The 17,903-nt window shown below is 34.6% G+C and overlaps 1 protein-coding gene and 1 pseudogene across 7 annotated transcripts in view; one reads left to right on the top strand and one right to left on the bottom strand.

Annotated features, from left to right (window-relative positions):
- LOC129749162 (arylalkylamine N-acetyltransferase 1) overlaps positions 1–17,903 on the bottom strand; it is a 79,485-nt gene that overhangs the window by 10,647 nt on the left and 50,935 nt on the right. Inside the window, exons 1-2 of one of the 7 annotated variants that reach the window (XM_055744062.1) lie at positions 10,988–11,017; positions 2,848–2,937 (exon numbers count right to left, since the gene is read on the bottom strand). The exons of 3 other annotated variants lie outside the window; for them this stretch is intronic. In XM_055744062.1, coding sequence (XP_055600037.1) covers positions 2,848–2,937; positions 10,988–11,002 — 105 coding nt within the window. In that variant the 5' untranslated portion in view covers positions 11,003–11,017. Of the gene's footprint in view, positions 1–2,847; positions 3,150–10,987; positions 11,018–11,211; positions 11,396–17,903 lie in introns of those variants that run through there. 3 more of the 7 variants (XM_055744070.1, XM_055744066.1, XM_055744063.1) reach the window with 3 other exon arrangements.
- LOC129747825 (facilitated trehalose transporter Tret1-like) lies at positions 2,999–5,577 on the top strand (annotated as a pseudogene).

Genomic DNA, 17,903 nt, shown 5'->3' on the forward strand with positions numbered 1-17,903 from the left:
CTGTTCATAATCTGAGAAGCTTGTTCAGTAGACTGAGTCGATTTGAGGTCATTTTTGAATTTCTCCAACCTTGATTTCTAAAAAGCTTCGTCAAAACTACTCCACAATTTTTTGCAGAATTATTAAGTACGTTTACATGAGTAAATTTTAAGTTTTATGTTTGTATAGGAAAACTGAATATTTTTTTCGGCAAAAAAAAAACAAATGGCTTTTCTTTTCTTTCAGAAACCGAGCCAACGTAACATTTCCACGTGTAAATCTCAACTTTTAAACTCATGTTGTTCGCGAGTTCGAGCCCAAGAGTAAACATCGGACACAGTTGTACCGGATAGTTTCTCAATAACGATCCGTCAACTGTTACGTTGATAAAGTCGCGAATGCCATAAAGATGGTAAAACGACTATAATCGAAACAAAAAAAAAACTCATGTAGAAAAATTTAAAATTTCGTTCTGAAAAACGAACATTACTTTTCTATCTACTTTAGTCATATTTCTTTTCTGTGCCTTTCAAAATTTCTCTAAATAAAGTTTCTGCTGAACAGCTTTATCCAGGAACGTAGCTTCGTATATTTTTATTCTAACTAGTTACAAGCTTTTGAATTACATAGATAGAAAGTAACGGTCCCGGGCAAAGATGTTCAGCAGATAATAGGTGGTATGAAAAACCCCTAGCAATTGCTTTTGCTAAACTAAATCGAGCATTCGAGCAGTCGCAGAAAGCAATTGCTTCGGTTGATATGAATAAAGTTTTTTCTGACAGCTGTTTTCTCAGTCAGGAGCTTTTACTTTTAGAACAAGCTAGTTCGGTATGAATAAAGCCCAAATCTGAAGCAATCGCTCGAGAAATCTCCTAGCAATTACTTTATTTTCTAAGCATGCTTGGTAGCAGACTTTTCCAATAAACAAATTCTTCAACAACGTCATGAATTTATAAAATTAGCAATATTACACTTCAAAACAATTTAAAAAGGCATTTTCAACAAAGATAAAGAACAGTCGAAGTGATAACCCAACTTTTTTCATATTCCTGTTGTTGTATGAAATGATTCGTCTAAGATGAAACAAAACAAATCAATTAGTAAATATTTCAAATTAAAAAAATCCGGCTACAGTGGAAGAAGTCCCAATCGGCTTGAAGTTGGAAGAAAGTTGTAATAATTTTAAACATAATTCAGATCTCCCAAATTTATATGATTTTTTTATAATTCAAAGATTAAAAAAAACATCTAAGTTAAGATGCGCGCCTATTGCCTATTTTTTTATATATCGGATTATCCCGATCCGAAAACGTGTGGGAGAGCTTATGATAAATGTTAAAAAGCTAAGCCAATTTTTGTTTGACAATATTCAATTTTCTTTAAACATCAACATGCGAGCATGTATTGACTTAAATTTTTCCAATCGTTCTTACACCCACCACCCGCACCGTCGATTTCATGGCTATTTTAGCCGTACTTTTCAATTTTTTGATACTCTTCTTTCATTTTACTTTAGAAAATTTCAGATTCTGCTGGTTGGATAGCTCTTTTTTTCGAAGCAAAAGCTATGTTCTAAGACTTTAGTACACATCTGCTAAGCAAACGTTTATTCATACCAAACTAAGCAAATGCTTTGGGCTTTTGCTTTGCTTGATTTCGAGCAAAGTAAAAGCTACCGAAGCAATTGCTAAATCTTATTCATACCACTAAATATTATTAAAAAAAAAAATTAAATTGGTAAAAAAAGATAAGATTGCACAGTTCCAGAGTGGAAAAAATATCATTTTTCAAACGAAATTATAAATTTTCCTGAACCTAAACGTTAAGATTTATTGGAAACACGGTATTTTAAAAATCCTTCTAAAAATCAGAAGTTTTGAACCAAATCGAAACAGTTTAACCCGAACCTGATAAATTCAAAAACGATTGAAAATCGAGTCATTCTAATGTACTAGTGATATTTGTAGAAACTGCTATAAATTTTTCTCAAACTGGAGCAATTGATTTATTGAAAGGTTGAAATGTTGGAATTTGACTCGATTATGTCTAGTCAAATAAAAAAAATATTTTGCTAATTTCATTTTTCATACGTAGATCTCCGATCTCATTTCAAAATTACTATTCAAGTAGTTTTTTTTTCAATCAAAGACATTTATGTATTAACTAAAATTGTCATTGAACCCAGCTATGTGAGTTAACCCAGTCGTATGTGAGTAAATTAATGGGATGACGATTTCCGGATAGTGTAAGACCACAAATCACTATAGAGGATAGATGCAAATATGACAAAGTGTCCAATTTCATACACGTCTGGTGATAAAACTACACCTACAACTAGGTACACTATTAAAATTTTGCCACCTATTGGCTGCAAGTGAAGGTTGCTGTAAACCGGTGGGTATTTTCGTGTTTCTTGTCCTTTTTTCGCTTGTATACTTAGCAATCAATTCGGCTTCCTTTCTTTAAACTGTTGAATGTCGGATATCTACATTTCGAGTTCGTTCTCGTTATTCTCGACAAGATAATGCTTGCTCTAGACGTCATTTACGTTCGGTAAACAAGGTTTCACACGCAATTATTAGTGCAATATTAATGTATCAAGGTTGAGGGAAAACTTGATAGATTAAATTCATAATTGTATGTTTAAATATTGAAAAAATAAATCAATCGTTTTGTACCTCTAAAATTGTAATTCTACGTTTGGGATGTTGAAATTCTACGTTCTTATACTATTATATGTAAAACAAAACCTACCACACCACGGACCATTTGCAGTGCTAAGGAGTGAATTAAAAACCATAAACCGCACAACGCCATTCTAAACCGCCACCGGATCAATCTTTTAGGGATCAAATTTCAGATACTTGCCATCGTGCACGCTTCATCCAGAAGACGATCATTTTCACTTTGCTTGACATTGAACTTGCCCAAATGAACAATATGGCTCTGGATCTCAACCTCCATGATGAAAGTCGGTTTATGAATAAGTCAAGGGTGAATTAGAATGATATCACAAAAAATGAGTAAAAGTAATATGAAATCACAAAAAAAAGAACACAAATAAGCACAATATGAAATTTTAAGAAAGGAATGCAACTGATGTTCGGTGGCAACACTAGCAGCTCAAACTCCAACGTCTAACAAAATCCGACTAAGCGACAAATCAATCTACAAACTTTGGATTTGTTGAACGTCTCGTTTTACCTGAAAATAAATTTAAGAAAAAAAATATCGTTAGCAGTTGTTGTCAACCAAATATTGAAAAAATATAAATCAGGGAGATTAACTGAGTCTTGGAATAAAATGATTTAAAAATCATGTTTTGCTAATAAAAGCTCAAATAAACTATTATGAAAACTTGTGCGAAAAATGACTTGCGATTCTTTTAATTAACACGCCTGAATATTTATGATGAAACACCTGAAAATAACTCTAGATAACTCTTGTATTGAACCATTCAGGCATATATTTTCAAAGGATTAATACAAAAAGTGATTTTTTGGATTGGGCTGAATTGGATTATTGAAAACCTTTCAAATGATCACCCTTGAACAAACAGATAAAACTTTTCGATAATTTTTTTTAACAAAATTGCGTAACAAAAGGCGCAAAACAATATTTAAGTTATGGTCGAAATTCAATCAGACCGAACTGGACGCCGCACAGAGGAGTAATTCACCCAAAAACCTGACCAAAAGTCAAAATTCAAAAATAAGCTATTACTATGATTTGAATGTTAATTTGCTTCTTGAATACATTCGACACCATCTACCAGTAACTTTTTCTATATTTTTTCAGCTGTCGGAACTTCAATATTTTTATCAATTGGAAATTTACAACACACTGTATTGCACAATACGTAAAATTGCGTTACAATACAACAAGTGATTACAGGATTTAGAAGTCACTTGACTTTGAATGTTATATTTGAGGATAAGTGGTTGCAAAAAAGTTACTCAGATACTGTGAATGGAGCTTTTAAAAACCGCTTATTTTGATTGCAGTTTTGAAACCTTTTTTGCTAAATAAGTGTGAACATAAACATTCCCAGCAAGTTCCAGCAACCAATTTACCATCTTTTAGGAATTAATAACTTAGTGTAACAGAAAAAAAATTTCTCCATAATTCCGCACTTGTGATAGTTTCAAAATTAAAATTGAAAAATTTGACTCCTTTTTTTGTAAAATCCTTTAAAAGCGCCATATTTATTTTAATCAGTTGCTCAAGAAAATGAAAGTTTTTCAAAGTTTTTTGAGAACTTATTGTAAACAATTTATTTACCCAATGATACATTTTCCTTAATGTTAATCTCCTGAAACATCTGTCAAAGTTATTTTATTTATACACAATTCTTTTTTCTAATTTTAAGAATGGAAACTTTTTTATTTTTAAACGGGTTTTAAGTCAAGCATTCATTCAAATTAACTTAAAAATTCTTGTTTGCAGAATGAACGTTCATTTTCCAGAGCACAGTTGCTAAAAATAATCATGCAATATAGAGATCGCTCTATATAAGCGAATCTTAAACTTTTAGAGAAAAGGCTCATTGAAATTTCTGCCTGTGTCCCGGTGTTGGCATTCGTATTGATGCTGTTCATGTCGGAGACGCCTAATTATTTGGTAACTAAAAACAAGCCGGATCAGGCCCTGAAGAGTTTGGCCAAATTGCGAAGATCGACCTATAACCTTGAACGGGAAGTAAATCAGCTGCAGACTTTCGCACACAGAAGCAATCAAAAGAAAAAGATGTCCCCAAGGGAAACCATCTAAGCTCTGCTGCATCCGTCCTGTTTGAAGCCGTTCGGGATTTTGACTTGATGTATCAGTTCAGTGGAGTTAACACGATCACCTTCTACGCTGTGGAGATCTTCCGTGACTCGGGTACTACCATTGACAAATACACTTGTACGATAATGTTGGGTGTGATCCGATTCGTGTTTACGATTTTGGCAGCGGTTTTGTTACGAAGGTGCGGCCGCCGTCCGTTGACTTTCATATCCGAAATCGGTTGTGGCGTTACCATGATCGGTCTGGGCACGTACCTGTACTTCAAGAAAGCTTGGGAAGAAGCAGATCCTCCGATTGCTCCGACCGCTACCTGGTTCCCTGTGTCGTGTATCTTCATCTTCATGATCACCTGTACCCTGGGTTTCCTGGTAGTCCCAGCCCAGGGGTGATGATCGGTGAGCTGTACCCCATGAAGGTCCGAGGACTGGTCGGTGGAATGACCACCTGCATGGCCCATTCGTTTGTGTTCATCGTCGTCAAAACCTATCCGTTGTATGCTCACGTGCTACGGAGGCATGGAGCCTTCATCCTGTACGGGTGCATATCGTTCTTAGGAACGGTATTCTTCTATCTATGTCTACCGTAGACTAAGGGCAATTTTCTGCAAGAAATCGAAGATTATTTCACCGGTCGCATTAAATCGCTGAAGAAGTCCAAACAGGTTGAGGCCGTAACCGGTCAGCTGAACAACAACTCCAAACCACAGCTGCTGACAGTGGAGAAGAACAAGCTACTCCCGTAAGACGGACGACAAACTCGGAAAAGAAACCACGGAAGTACCCTAAGGTGCAAAAGTGCTTGAAGAAACGTGAAGTAAAGACACCAACATTTTACTCCGTTACAATGATAGATCGATAGATAGGTAGATAGATAGATAGAAAGTGATACTCGCAGCCAGAACCTTCTCCAAGTGTTTTCTTTTTCGTCGATTCCCCATGCCGTTTTCCAGTTATATAACTCTAAGGTTTTATGTTCCTCCGACCTAGATCTGTATACAAAGCTGAGAGTGACTGTTTGTAAGATTGTGTGACGCGAAGAGGAGTCTGTATGTTATTAGCTAAGACTTTTTCCTTTCCGAAAGTATTACTTGACAACATTTTTTCCCTCAAAGAAGTTTCTTCTGTTAACCACTACGATCCGCTTCAAAAAGCGTTAAAAAGGGTCTATCTCGGAACTATGTAAACGAACTAAAAATGTGTTGTAATCAAAATGAAGGGTTTTATTGCACCTCAAAGGAAAAATAAGAAAAAAATTATTTCGATGTTGTTTTATGAAATTTCGAACTTTTCGTCGAGTACCACTCATCATAGTTTGGACACCTCAGCAGCCATTTTTTAGTTTGGACACTCTATTCACTGACCTCAGCAGCCATTTTGTTCCACAATCTCTTCATCTCTGTTGCATCCCAAGTCGTCCTACCATTCTTCTTCATCTTCTGCTTGACACTTGCCCAAATTTTTTCGATAGAGCGGAATTGAGGGCAGTTGGGTGGGTTGATGTCCTTTTCGACAAAATCCACCCGATGGCCCAATACCACTGTAGTACCTCCTAACTGTAGTGGCAGCATGCCAAATTTGGCGAAAACTTTACTGGTCCTTTGTGAGATATAATGTACGAAAAACAAAGCGTTTTTAAAGGGCACTCCTCCTTGTACATTTCGGAGTCCATAGTCTTGTTTTTCGCAAAAATCGGGGTTTTTCGTCCGCAGCTGCAAATACCTTGCCAGATCAAACACTTTCTTGCCAACTTATCGGCAAAAACTAATTTGAACTTGGCGGGGACATCACCCCGACCAGTGGCTTTGTAAATTTTTTGGCCACGAAGCCGCCAAGAATCAAATTTCACGATTTTTGAACCAGACCACGTCGAGTTTTTGACGTGGGTGTCCAAAATTAATTTTCTTGCGGCTTCCATTACGTGTAATTTTATTGGAACAAAACGAATCGTCATGAAATTTTTAGCACTGATAGAGGAAACATTTCCGAACAAATTACTGTCAAAACATTCCAGATCCAACAACTAGGAGCGCTATGGTATAATAAAGAGTGAGTCCATGGTGTTACAAAGAAAACGCCTCCATTTTTATATATAAGATTTCAATAGGCTTATTCTAAAATATTCAAACGTATGACTGAGTACAAACATAAAAAAAACACTTTTGGTCAAATTTTTGTTCTACATACTCCTGAGTGCACCATCAGCATTTTTTTTGAAACACTTGAATTTTATGTGCAAATATTTTTAATCTCGAGACCAAATCTTTGATGCTTACGAAACAGAATTGATAGTTTATTAAAAAAAAAGGAATTCATTCCAGTCAATCATATTCGATTTTTGTTCGATCTTGAATATGCATTTCACGAGATTCAATTTCTGTTGTTTCTTATTTTTCACAGTTCGGTCGGTTTGAAGCCTGGCCATAAAACGCCGTTCTTTGTGCAATTAAAATTCAATATCGACATGCTGACACCAAACAATATTCTGCCTACTCAATTCGAATCTTTTCAAAAAATACTCTGATATTTTTCTCCATTCTCGTTTCTTTCTCAATTTTCGTTTCTTTTGGTTTTAAACTGGCTAGTTTATTCATCCCCAAAAACAGAAAAAAGGTAAACAAAAATTGTTAACTTGAAAGCTCAATTCTCCTAACCACACAAAAATCATTAAACTGTGATTTTACTTATCTGAGCCAATCTCTTGGCGTCTTATCATCAACTAATTCCGAATGAATTTTACCCACTCCACGCGCCTGTCCACGACAAAGTTATTTTTTATTTTTCATATTCGTTGAAGTTTATATACACCATTTGAAAGGTAGATTATACAGTAGACTGCCCCAAATGACCCGACTTTTGAAAAAGTTATACGCTGCAGGCTAAAATTGATCCTGGGTCTAGTATAAGATCTCATGCCAAATTTGGGCCAGATCGGACCACGGGAAGGGGTCGCTCAACGAGCCTGAAGTTTGTATGGGATTTTGAGACATTTTGTTCGAGAGGAACATGAAAAACCAGTTTTTCGTCAGTAACTTTTGTCTCCTTCGACCGATTTCTTTCAAAAACGGGTTTTCTTAAAGCCTAAATTATGACAAATATTTCATCTGAAGGTTTCATTTCAATTAAAGTTAAGATAAAAAAGTTATTAAGCTTCAAAAATTAACTAACTTTTTTAAGGGTGACATTCATCACTGTTTTAATGAGGCGGCTAAATGTCCGACCAGAACACTCAATGTGAAATACATGCCGTTTCGTCAAATAATGACCGATTTTATCCATTGATGATGCGCTCGATTGCAATTTTTGATGTTTTTCTAATATTTGAGTGTGGATGATATTCACTTGATAGTTCGGAAGAAGTAAGGGCGGAAAAATACTTGACAATTTAAAAGAAAAATTGCATAACCACAGTGGCTTAGGAACATGACAGGACGATTTGTGATGCCAATAAAAAAAAACCAATAACTCCAATAACTTTGGTTCCCGTCGGCCAATTTCTTTCAAAAACAATTTTTCTAATAGCCTAAATTATGACAAATATTTCATCCGAGGACTGCATTCCGATAAGAGTTAAGATAAAAAAGTTATTAGGCTTCAAAAATGGGCTAACTTTTTTACGGGAGTATTCATCACTGTTAATGAGGCGTCAATATGTTCGACCGCCCCGACTCATTGACAGTGATGAATATCATCCTTTGAGAAAAACCATTTTTAAAAGAAATCGGCCAACGAGAACCAAAGTTATTGATGAAAACAGGTTTTTCATGTTCCTTCCGAGCCAAATGTCTCGAAATCCCATACAAACTTCAAGCTCGTTGAGCGACCCCTTCCCGTGATCCGATCTGGCCCAAATTTGGCATGAGATCTTGTACTAGGACTAGAATCAATTTTAGCCTGCAGCGCATAACATTTCACAGGTTTTGAATTTCCCATACAAATTTGGGGCAGTCTTTTGTACATATTTCCACCTTTGGGCGACTCAACCGCCAACAATTTTTTTTAGATCGAAAAACACATGGACCAAGGCTTTATGATGCCAATAAAATGATAATTTTTCGAACAGAGGTCATTTTACATTCTTCTCACGTTTTTATTATATAAGCTGTAGCTTTCTTTTGATAAAGATTGAAAGTGAAACTTTTTATTGGTATCACAAATCGTCTAGTCTTGTTCCTAAGCCACTGTGGTTATGCAATTTTTCTTTTAAATCGTCAGGCATTTTTCCGCCCTTATTTCTTTTCGAACTATCAAGTGAATATCATCCAAACTCAAATATTAGAAAAACATCAAAAATTGCAATCGAGCGCATCATCAATGGTTAAAATCGGTCATTATTTGACGAAACGGCATGTATTTCACATTGAGTGTTCTGGTCGGACATTTAGCCGCCTCATTAAAACAGTGGTGAATGTCACCCTTAAAAAAGTTAGTTAATTTTTGAAGCTTAATAACTTTTTTATCTTAACTTTAATTGAAATGAAACCTTCAGATGAAATATTTGTCATAATTTAGGCTTTAAGAAAACCCGTTTTTGAAAGAAATCGGTCGAAGGAGACAAAAGTTATTGATGAAAAACTGGTTTTTCATGTTCCTCTCGAACAAAATGTCTCAAAATCCCATACAAACTTCAGGCTCGTTGAGCGACCCCTTCCCGTGGTCCGATCTGGCCCAAATTTGGCATGAGATCTTGTACTAGGCCCAGGATCAATTTAAGCCTGAAGCGTATGACATTTCACAGGTTTTAAATTTCCCATACAAATTTGAGGCAGTCTATTATACAGCTATGATTTTAGTTAACAAAAATAAATTAGATTTATAAATAACGTGATGCATACAATTCAAATTGATAATTTTTAATAATAAAAATGTAGTTTTCGCTGAATCAATACAGTCGAAAGATTTCCTTCAATTTAACCACGGAAATCTTTCGATTGCTTTGATTCAGGAGAATTATTCAACCAAGTAGGCTCACAACACATAATAGAGTAGTTTTTGATGATTATTTGAATTATTTGTAGCTGTTTCTACTGTTTCAAGATGTCATGGTATTTGTTTCCAGAAATTTACCAGACTGTCGCATTCTTCCCTTTCAGGATGTCAAGGGGACTGGAGTGAACTTTATATAGTTTTTTAGTTATAGAAGGTGCAAAGAGGGATATACAATACAGTTGTTTTTAAAAAAGTATGAAATCGCTGCGCACTCACATCCAATTTGACAAGCTGCCATTTCTATCTCGGGTGATATTTTTCTTGAAATTTTCACACAATTAAGTTCAACTATCCAACTAACGCTCTACAAAATTTGTAGTCTCTACAATCACTGGAAACAAAGATACAACTATTCCCGTAAAAAAAGGAAATTTGGAAATGCATCAATAAATTTTCTGTATGTATGACAATTTTCATTGAAAAATCTTGAAATTTGGTCTAAAGATGTACAAATGTTTGATCAAGTACCAGGCCAAGTTTCGTCAAAATCTATCAACGCAATCAAAAATGGTGCCGGGTAGAAAATGAGGTTCATGATCGCCCAACAGACGATTTCATACTTTTTGGACGATTTCCGAACCATGATGCTTAAGTCTTAATTTTCATTACAAAAATACTCGAATTAAATTTCTACAATCTGCATTACGTGACTCGCAGAATGCGTTCCTTCATCTTGACTCGTATTTTCTTATAGTCCTCGAAGGATTTTTTTGTAATTACGTCTTATTTCAAAAAATCGAATTTGTAGAACAATTTACTCAAACACATAAAAATTATAGCATAAAAAAGGTTTTTCTTTATTTTGTCAGAACAAATAGTTTCCTATTCCCGTACAATCTTGAGCATTGTCGAGTTAACAAAATGAATTGAAATTTGTTGCTTTATTGATACATCGGTAAAATATTAAATACAGAAGAAACACCAAAGTTCGGTACACTAATAGTTTTTTTAATTTCATTGTGAGAAAGAAGTTGAATATTAAAGTTGGTTATTGGTTTCTTGAGTCAATGTCCTACATTTCGAATTCTAAACTCTGAATAATTTTTTAATGATTTTTTCTTCGGGTTTTTACAACGAAGTCTTTGTTTTTTAAACTTGTTCCCATACTGGTGAATGAGCATATGTATCACGTTTCCTCTTGTCTGAGCACTTTAAGAATTTGCCACCTTATCTTTCAATTTGTCTCAGATAATAAGAAAAAACAGTTCGTGAGACCAACAATTGGTTTACGTGACCTGGAATTTATTCATCTAGTTGTGCCGTTTTCTATAGACTCATTGTTGAAAGCTCAAGTGTGACATTCAAATCATCAATTTGTGCAATTCCACGTCTGATAAACACTTGTGAACTGCAGGAAACACTTGTGCACTGTTATTGTTTTTTCTTTAAACATGTTCCTATTGATAACGAGTTGCGTTTATCAAAAACATTATCACGAATGATGATACCCACACATTACACAGATTTTCACGGTTATCACATAAATTTGCTGAAGCTGCAAATGCGCGAAATTCAAATGCAATCTTGTACACCAGAGACACGTCCTTCCGGAGAGGCTAGAGGCTAGGAATCACGACTACTCAACAGTCCCGCACAGGAAATGGCAGAGCTGCGGAAATTCGCGACGATAGAAGACTTGCAATAAGCTTTCGATAGGAAATTCGCTTATATTTATACAGAAAATGGGTTGCCTGCCGCCTGTTCGGGTTCGCATCAGCTGGGATCAAGCCAATCGCCCCGATCGTGAGCCGCGCTTTCGGTTTCTTCCAGCCATCAGTCGTCACTCTATAGGTACCTACCTATAAAACCGAAACCTACGAATGAATGGCCGGACGACGGGCTACAATCGGAGTATATTGAGGGGAACGTGTCGACTTCAGGGCTCGGATCGAGATGGTGCAATTTTCTTCTCCCCGAAGACAGAAAAATTGTCTTTGATGTCTATGTTAAAGCTGGAATCATTTATATCAGAAATGTGCGCAAGCTTCATGTAGGTACCTAGTTTGAAATCAAGTTTTGGCTGATACTTTGAAATTTCTTTGAAGTTATAGTAGAATTTCAAATGTTCCAAACACAAAGATCAAATTAATGAAATGCAAATCCTAAATTTATACTTTAAAATACTTGATATTGGAATTTAAGTAAATTAGCAATATTCTCAATATATTTTTGGATATTAAAATCACAGACTAATTTAAAACTATTAATCAACGCTCTATTGGGAAAAATTTCGTAACTTACATGAAAGACTTCTTCACACTAAAGCGCCCATCTGACCAATTCCACGCGTCTTTCCATCACAAGCCATGTTCTAATATTCTTTTTCGTTTAAATTCATATACACAAGTTGAAAGGTGAATTTTTCAGCTTTGTTTGCTTTTAAAAATAATCCAATTCGACTCGTGTAAAACGAGATACATTCAATAATAATAGATTTGAATAATAATAAATTATTTTCATTAAATTTAGATTTGGTAGATGTATTGGTTATAACTTTTTTTACGAAAGATTTAACTTTTTCTAATGTTCCCAAAAAATGAAGCTTAAGGAAAGACAAAAGCAATTGTTCAAGACACTTTATTTAAATTTATTGAATTTTTATTGAATTTTCTGGATGATTTAATACGCAAAAAATTCTTCTTCCATACAAAATTGACCAAATCATCGCAAATTTTACACTGATGCTTCTTGGTGACCCAAAAGACATCGGAATAACATGTGGGAGCAAAAAGTCATTTTTGCAGCGGTCTACTGTGCACAAATTTTCACATCGATGTGTTTTCAAATATTTTTTGCACACGCAGTGAACAGATTTGTCACTCGAACTGTAAATCTGCCTCGAAATTTTCATTTGAACATATTAGCATAACACGATTTACAATTCCACAAACCAAACCATGCACTAAGAAAATTTAAATATTCTACATTATCTTAATTTAATTTCAAATGTGGCCAATAAAAAATAATTGCTTTTGTTTCAGACTATTATCTAATATTATTCAAAAGTATTCAGTTTAGTTAATTTAAACGAATCATTAAGTAAGTAAATGGTGAAGTCTGTCGAAAGGCGCTTCAAGAGTCTTGAAACAGCCGAAAAATGTCCTTAAATATTCTGGAAATAAGGTAGCCTGAGTCTTATCTAGTTTGACCATTTTTTTGTCGATTGTACTCAAACAGGATTAGACAACAAAATCCGAAAATTTAAATGTTTGGAAATTATTTAAAAATTATTTAAAATATGTTGTCTGTGTCAATAGTTGCACAGACAAATTCGATGTCGTGCCTTATGTTGTCCAATTTTTTCAATGGTTGCACATCTTAAAAGCCTTCTAAAGAAAGCTTGAAAGATTTTCCGGTTTTACCCGGACTTGCCCGAAAATTTGAAACAAAACTCGGGAAAAGTTCAGATCGGCCCGGTTGCCCGGTTTTTGGCGTATACATATTTTTTTGCAAAATCAAGCACCTACTAAAAATGAGTTTTTAATTTTTTTTTATTTTTGCCATTTGAAAACAAATCTTATTAAAATAATTATAACTGGATTTTCGAAAGCCTAAAACACGATTTGAAATTTGCTGATGTGTTTCGATGAAAGCAAAAAGTTTTTCTTCTCGATTATTGTTAAATAACCAAATGACCAAATTTGCCCAGATTTTTCCGGGTTTTTAGAAAAAAATAGCACGGATTTGCCCGGCCCGAAAACGTAACTTCAAGTTCAAATGCAATCCAATTTGGAGTAGTTTTTATCCGTGTTCTGACAAGTTTTTTTGAATAACTGAATGCTACGGATAATAGCATGCATACACAAAAACAACATGAACCTTTTTTGACAGTTAAAAAACGACAATTAGCCCGTTAGGTTCAAAAAGATTACTTTTTTGGCTGTATCTTCGAAACCACTAAACTGATTCTCATAAATTATACCATTTTGGAATCGTCTACATATTCACTATTAACAGCAGAAAAAAAATTAATAAAATTTTGAAGGCGTCCAAAAAAAATTGCCAAGAAAAGTTGGCGTTTTTGAACAACGATTGTGATCATCTCGGTTCGAGTAGTGAAATATTGATATGTCATCTACATTTTGGCTGAATAAAAGATTCATTCAAAGAACTGAATCAAAGCAATCGAAAAATTCCCTTTAATTCGACCAGAAAATATCAGGTACCGGTATTTCGATAGCAGTTTATACTATCATCTTCAGTGAGCGTTTTTGATTGATGTTTGTCTATCGAAATACCGGTGAACTTTTTTCATCCCGTGTTTGAATTAAAGGGAACCTTTAGATTGCTTTGATTCAGTAGATTTGCTTTGCTTTGATTCAGCATTTGAAGTGAAAAAAAGTTTTGTATTTCCAATATCGTATGCCATAAATATAAATTAAAGAAATTCTGAAAAATCAGTGACTTTCTTCTTAACGGAAAAATCAGCTAATATTCATAAAACTGGGCTGATAAATGATTAATGTTGTAAAAACATCAAAATCAATGAAAAAATTTAAAAAAAAGAAAATCTGTAATTTTTATCACATATAAAACACACAATGAAAGCTTTCCGAAGTATGCCGTGCCTCATTTGGACATATAATGAAGTAAATATGCATATTTCATATTCTTGCGTTTATTCAAGGGTTGTTTTTCACTTCTTATACATCATTTGATAAATAAATTTAAAGTTTTAGACTGGTTGAACTCAGTGTAACGAAAAACGTAAAGCAAAAATCGATACGCCTCACATTTGGACCTCAATATGTTGAAATTCTATGTTGTAGTACTCTGATTGTAGACACTGATAGGGTGACCAATTCATCAGTCTCTTTAAAATAAATTTATCACTTTAGATTAGAAATAATAAAAAAGTTTTTTTTTAAATCAGAATTTCATAATTCTCTTGAAATTATAGTTATAAAACCATAGCTTAACTTTCGAGGAACATTTCAATAACCAGCTGTGATCTGTAAAACCAATCACTTTTATTGTTTAAATATGAGCTCTTTATCTATCTGAAGTAATATCGACCAAAAGTTATTCAATACGACTTCAGCAAAACGCGTTATTTTTGTTGCAAAACACCCCTTTTTTAAGGACTCTTTTACTTTAGGTTCCTGAAGACCACAAAAATCATAATCAAAACATTCCAAGACTTCTAACAGCAGACATTTGGACGATTTCAAAATGGTACAGTTTATGAAAATCGGTTCAGTAATTTGGGTTTTATATCCAAAACAATTATCCGGATCTATAAGCGCCGATGTGGTCTAGTGGATAGGCAAGCGCGAGTCTGGTTTTAGTATGCCAGGCGTACTTGGTTCGATTCCCGGTATCGGCAAGAAAACTTTTGGGTTCGAATCCCATGAGTTGCCGACAGGTAAGATGTGTTTCCTCATATAACTGACTATATAATAAGAATGTTCAATCAGTTGCCAGCTGGCCAGGTATATACACGGATGCCGGAATTCCTGTAGGTAAACTAGCAAACCTGATTGACTCGTTCTTCCAAAATAAACATACATCAACACAATACACTCACTCCATAACAGTTCACACGAAGCCATGGGGTCCGGGTATGATTAACGCGGTGCATTGGAGATTTGTCGAACTTAATAATCTAAAGAATGCATGTGAGCACATACTTAGGCAGAAACTGCGGTGAATCCGTGCACCCATGGTGGATAACCAACATACAATATACAACATACAAAACAATAATCCGGATCTATATGCCCCTAACGTTATTTTTTGCTGGATGATTCAGGTTACCCTATTCAAAAATGAGAAATTTTAGAGCTTTACAAATGTCAGAAAATTTCGTGTATCTAGATTCAACCGTTCCTGAGAAATTACAACGAGAAGTTACAGTTCGGATCATATAGAATCATAAGAAATGCGAAAATCATCAAGGTTCAAAAACACTTCTCTCGACGTTAACGCGATTTATAAACTTTTTACTCATTCACGCATGTAGATAAATATATTCTAAATAATATATCTTAAATATTTTCGCATTTTTATGGGTTACTAGCTGACCCGGTGTGCTTCGCTACATCTTCCAAAAATTATTGAAATTTATGGTACCTTGTTATTTAACTCTTATTTATTTGAACAAAATTTTAATTTCAATTTTGAAATCATAAAAACGTTATTTTAAATAAAATTGCAATATTCACCTTCCTTTAAAAATAACTTATAGGAAATATCGTTTGAGTGGATTAAAATTCATACTCCACAAATGCAACTTGAAAACACAACCAATCTTTTTTTGTTATTTATAAGTGTTTAGTAATTCCAACTTGGCCAAAAAGTTCATTGATTCAAATTACATAAGGTACTTTAATTAGTGAAAAATTTTGAAAAAAGTTCCATTGTTCATTATATTCAAGATATTTTAGCAGAAAATGATGGAATACAAAACTTTAGGGCAACTATATTCGTGGATCAAATCGTTGTTGGTTTAGATTCCAACTTAGACCAAATATCGAGCACCTGTGCTCTAGTTTTTATTTTATTTCATAAATGGATCTATTATTTATACAACTGACATTAGAATTGATCAAAAACAGGTGCCATTTTAAATGTAACAGAAGTTATTATTTTATAACGTTTAACGTATAACGTTAGGGAAAATATGGAAATTTAGAAGTGAAATATGAGAATGTTAATTATGAAAGTAAATTTCTAATGATTCAAAAATGTAGTAGTACTCCACAAAAACGCTTTTTTAAATCAAATCAAATCAGTAGTGTCAGGAATAATGTTGAGTGTTATTTTTTTTAAATTTCCCTTAGGTGACTTGAAACTTGGTGTATGAAACTTGGATTTCTGGTGTATTATAACCATTATTCAAAACTGTCAACCTAATGTTAAAAAATATATATTGAAAACACTCCAGAAATGTTTATTTTTATTTGGAATTTATAGTCGAATACCTAACATTTTGATCATTGTTTCAATTCGGCCATAAAAATCTATCAATATTTTTTCGAAAGTCTTTCAGAATAAATCCGACTTTGTGCACCTCAAAAGTGCCTTGTCCAAGACGCAGGTTTACTACCGTAGACACGGTCTATCCCACCTCGTGAATACAATTAACTGGTGTGTTCTCACATTCTACCATCGCATCGTACAGATACGACTTAGAACCAGGTTGTGTAAAACATGGATCGAATGAAGCTGGTCGGCTGGCTGGGTCACTTGCGCTGATAACGACCAACCTGGACGCATAAGAACAGATGAAATCGCACGTCTCAGATGTGGGACAGCTTCATATGACACTGGTTAGGCGATCAACTACCGTTCAGTCGAGTTTCCTTGCAACCGACACCGTTTAGGCGGGAAAAAGAACAATGATCGGTTAATTGTGCTTTAGTAGCGAACAGCAGGGGCGGAGGGCTAAATCCACAAATCTTATGCATATATGAAAGTGTTGCGAGTAATAGACTGCCCATAAAATGTCCATGTCGTTAGGGCAAATTATTTTTCAATACTTGTCGGGCACAAATTTGCATCAGATTAGGTGCAGTTAACACAAATTAGTTGCTATGATAATTGCATTCCTCTAAAATATGCCTTTTATGTTTTTGGATTAAGTTTAAAAAAAAATGGAAAAATGTGGAATGCAGCAAAGAAAAATAATCATATTCATATCATGATCTTCTATATTTCCTTGAATGCTCTTGAGAAGGAATTGTTCGTTGGTTGGGGGAGTTATTTTTCAAATCATTTAAACCATTGTCAAACACGTTTTGCAAAAAAGCGAAGCTTGTTTGTCTCAACTTAGTAGAAGTCGAGAAAGTGTGTTTTGTTACAATGCTTAAGAACGATCAGGGTACGATAAAATTCTTAGGAGTGCACTCTACAGTGAGCCTTCAAGTACTCGATCATTTTTTTTTTTTGTGTATACCCCACTAATCCGAGGTCGTCGGGGACAGGACAACCTCGGATTACAAGAATAGCATTGAAACCCCTTTCCGTTTGCTCAGGTTTTGCATATCATCCAGGCACATAGCTCGGTAACTACATGGAGTTTGTATGAACATGGTGGCTCGAATTACGCGGAAGCTCTGATAACCGGAGTTCGAATTAGCGGAGTTCTACTGCATGTTCAATTCTTAACTCCCAAAAGCTTAAATTTCAGGCAAATTTGTATCAAACTCT

The sequence above is a fragment of the Uranotaenia lowii genome, chromosome 2, assembly GCF_029784155.1.
Source record: "Uranotaenia lowii strain MFRU-FL chromosome 2, ASM2978415v1, whole genome shotgun sequence".
NCBI lineage: Eukaryota > Metazoa > Arthropoda > Insecta > Diptera > Culicidae > Uranotaenia > Uranotaenia lowii.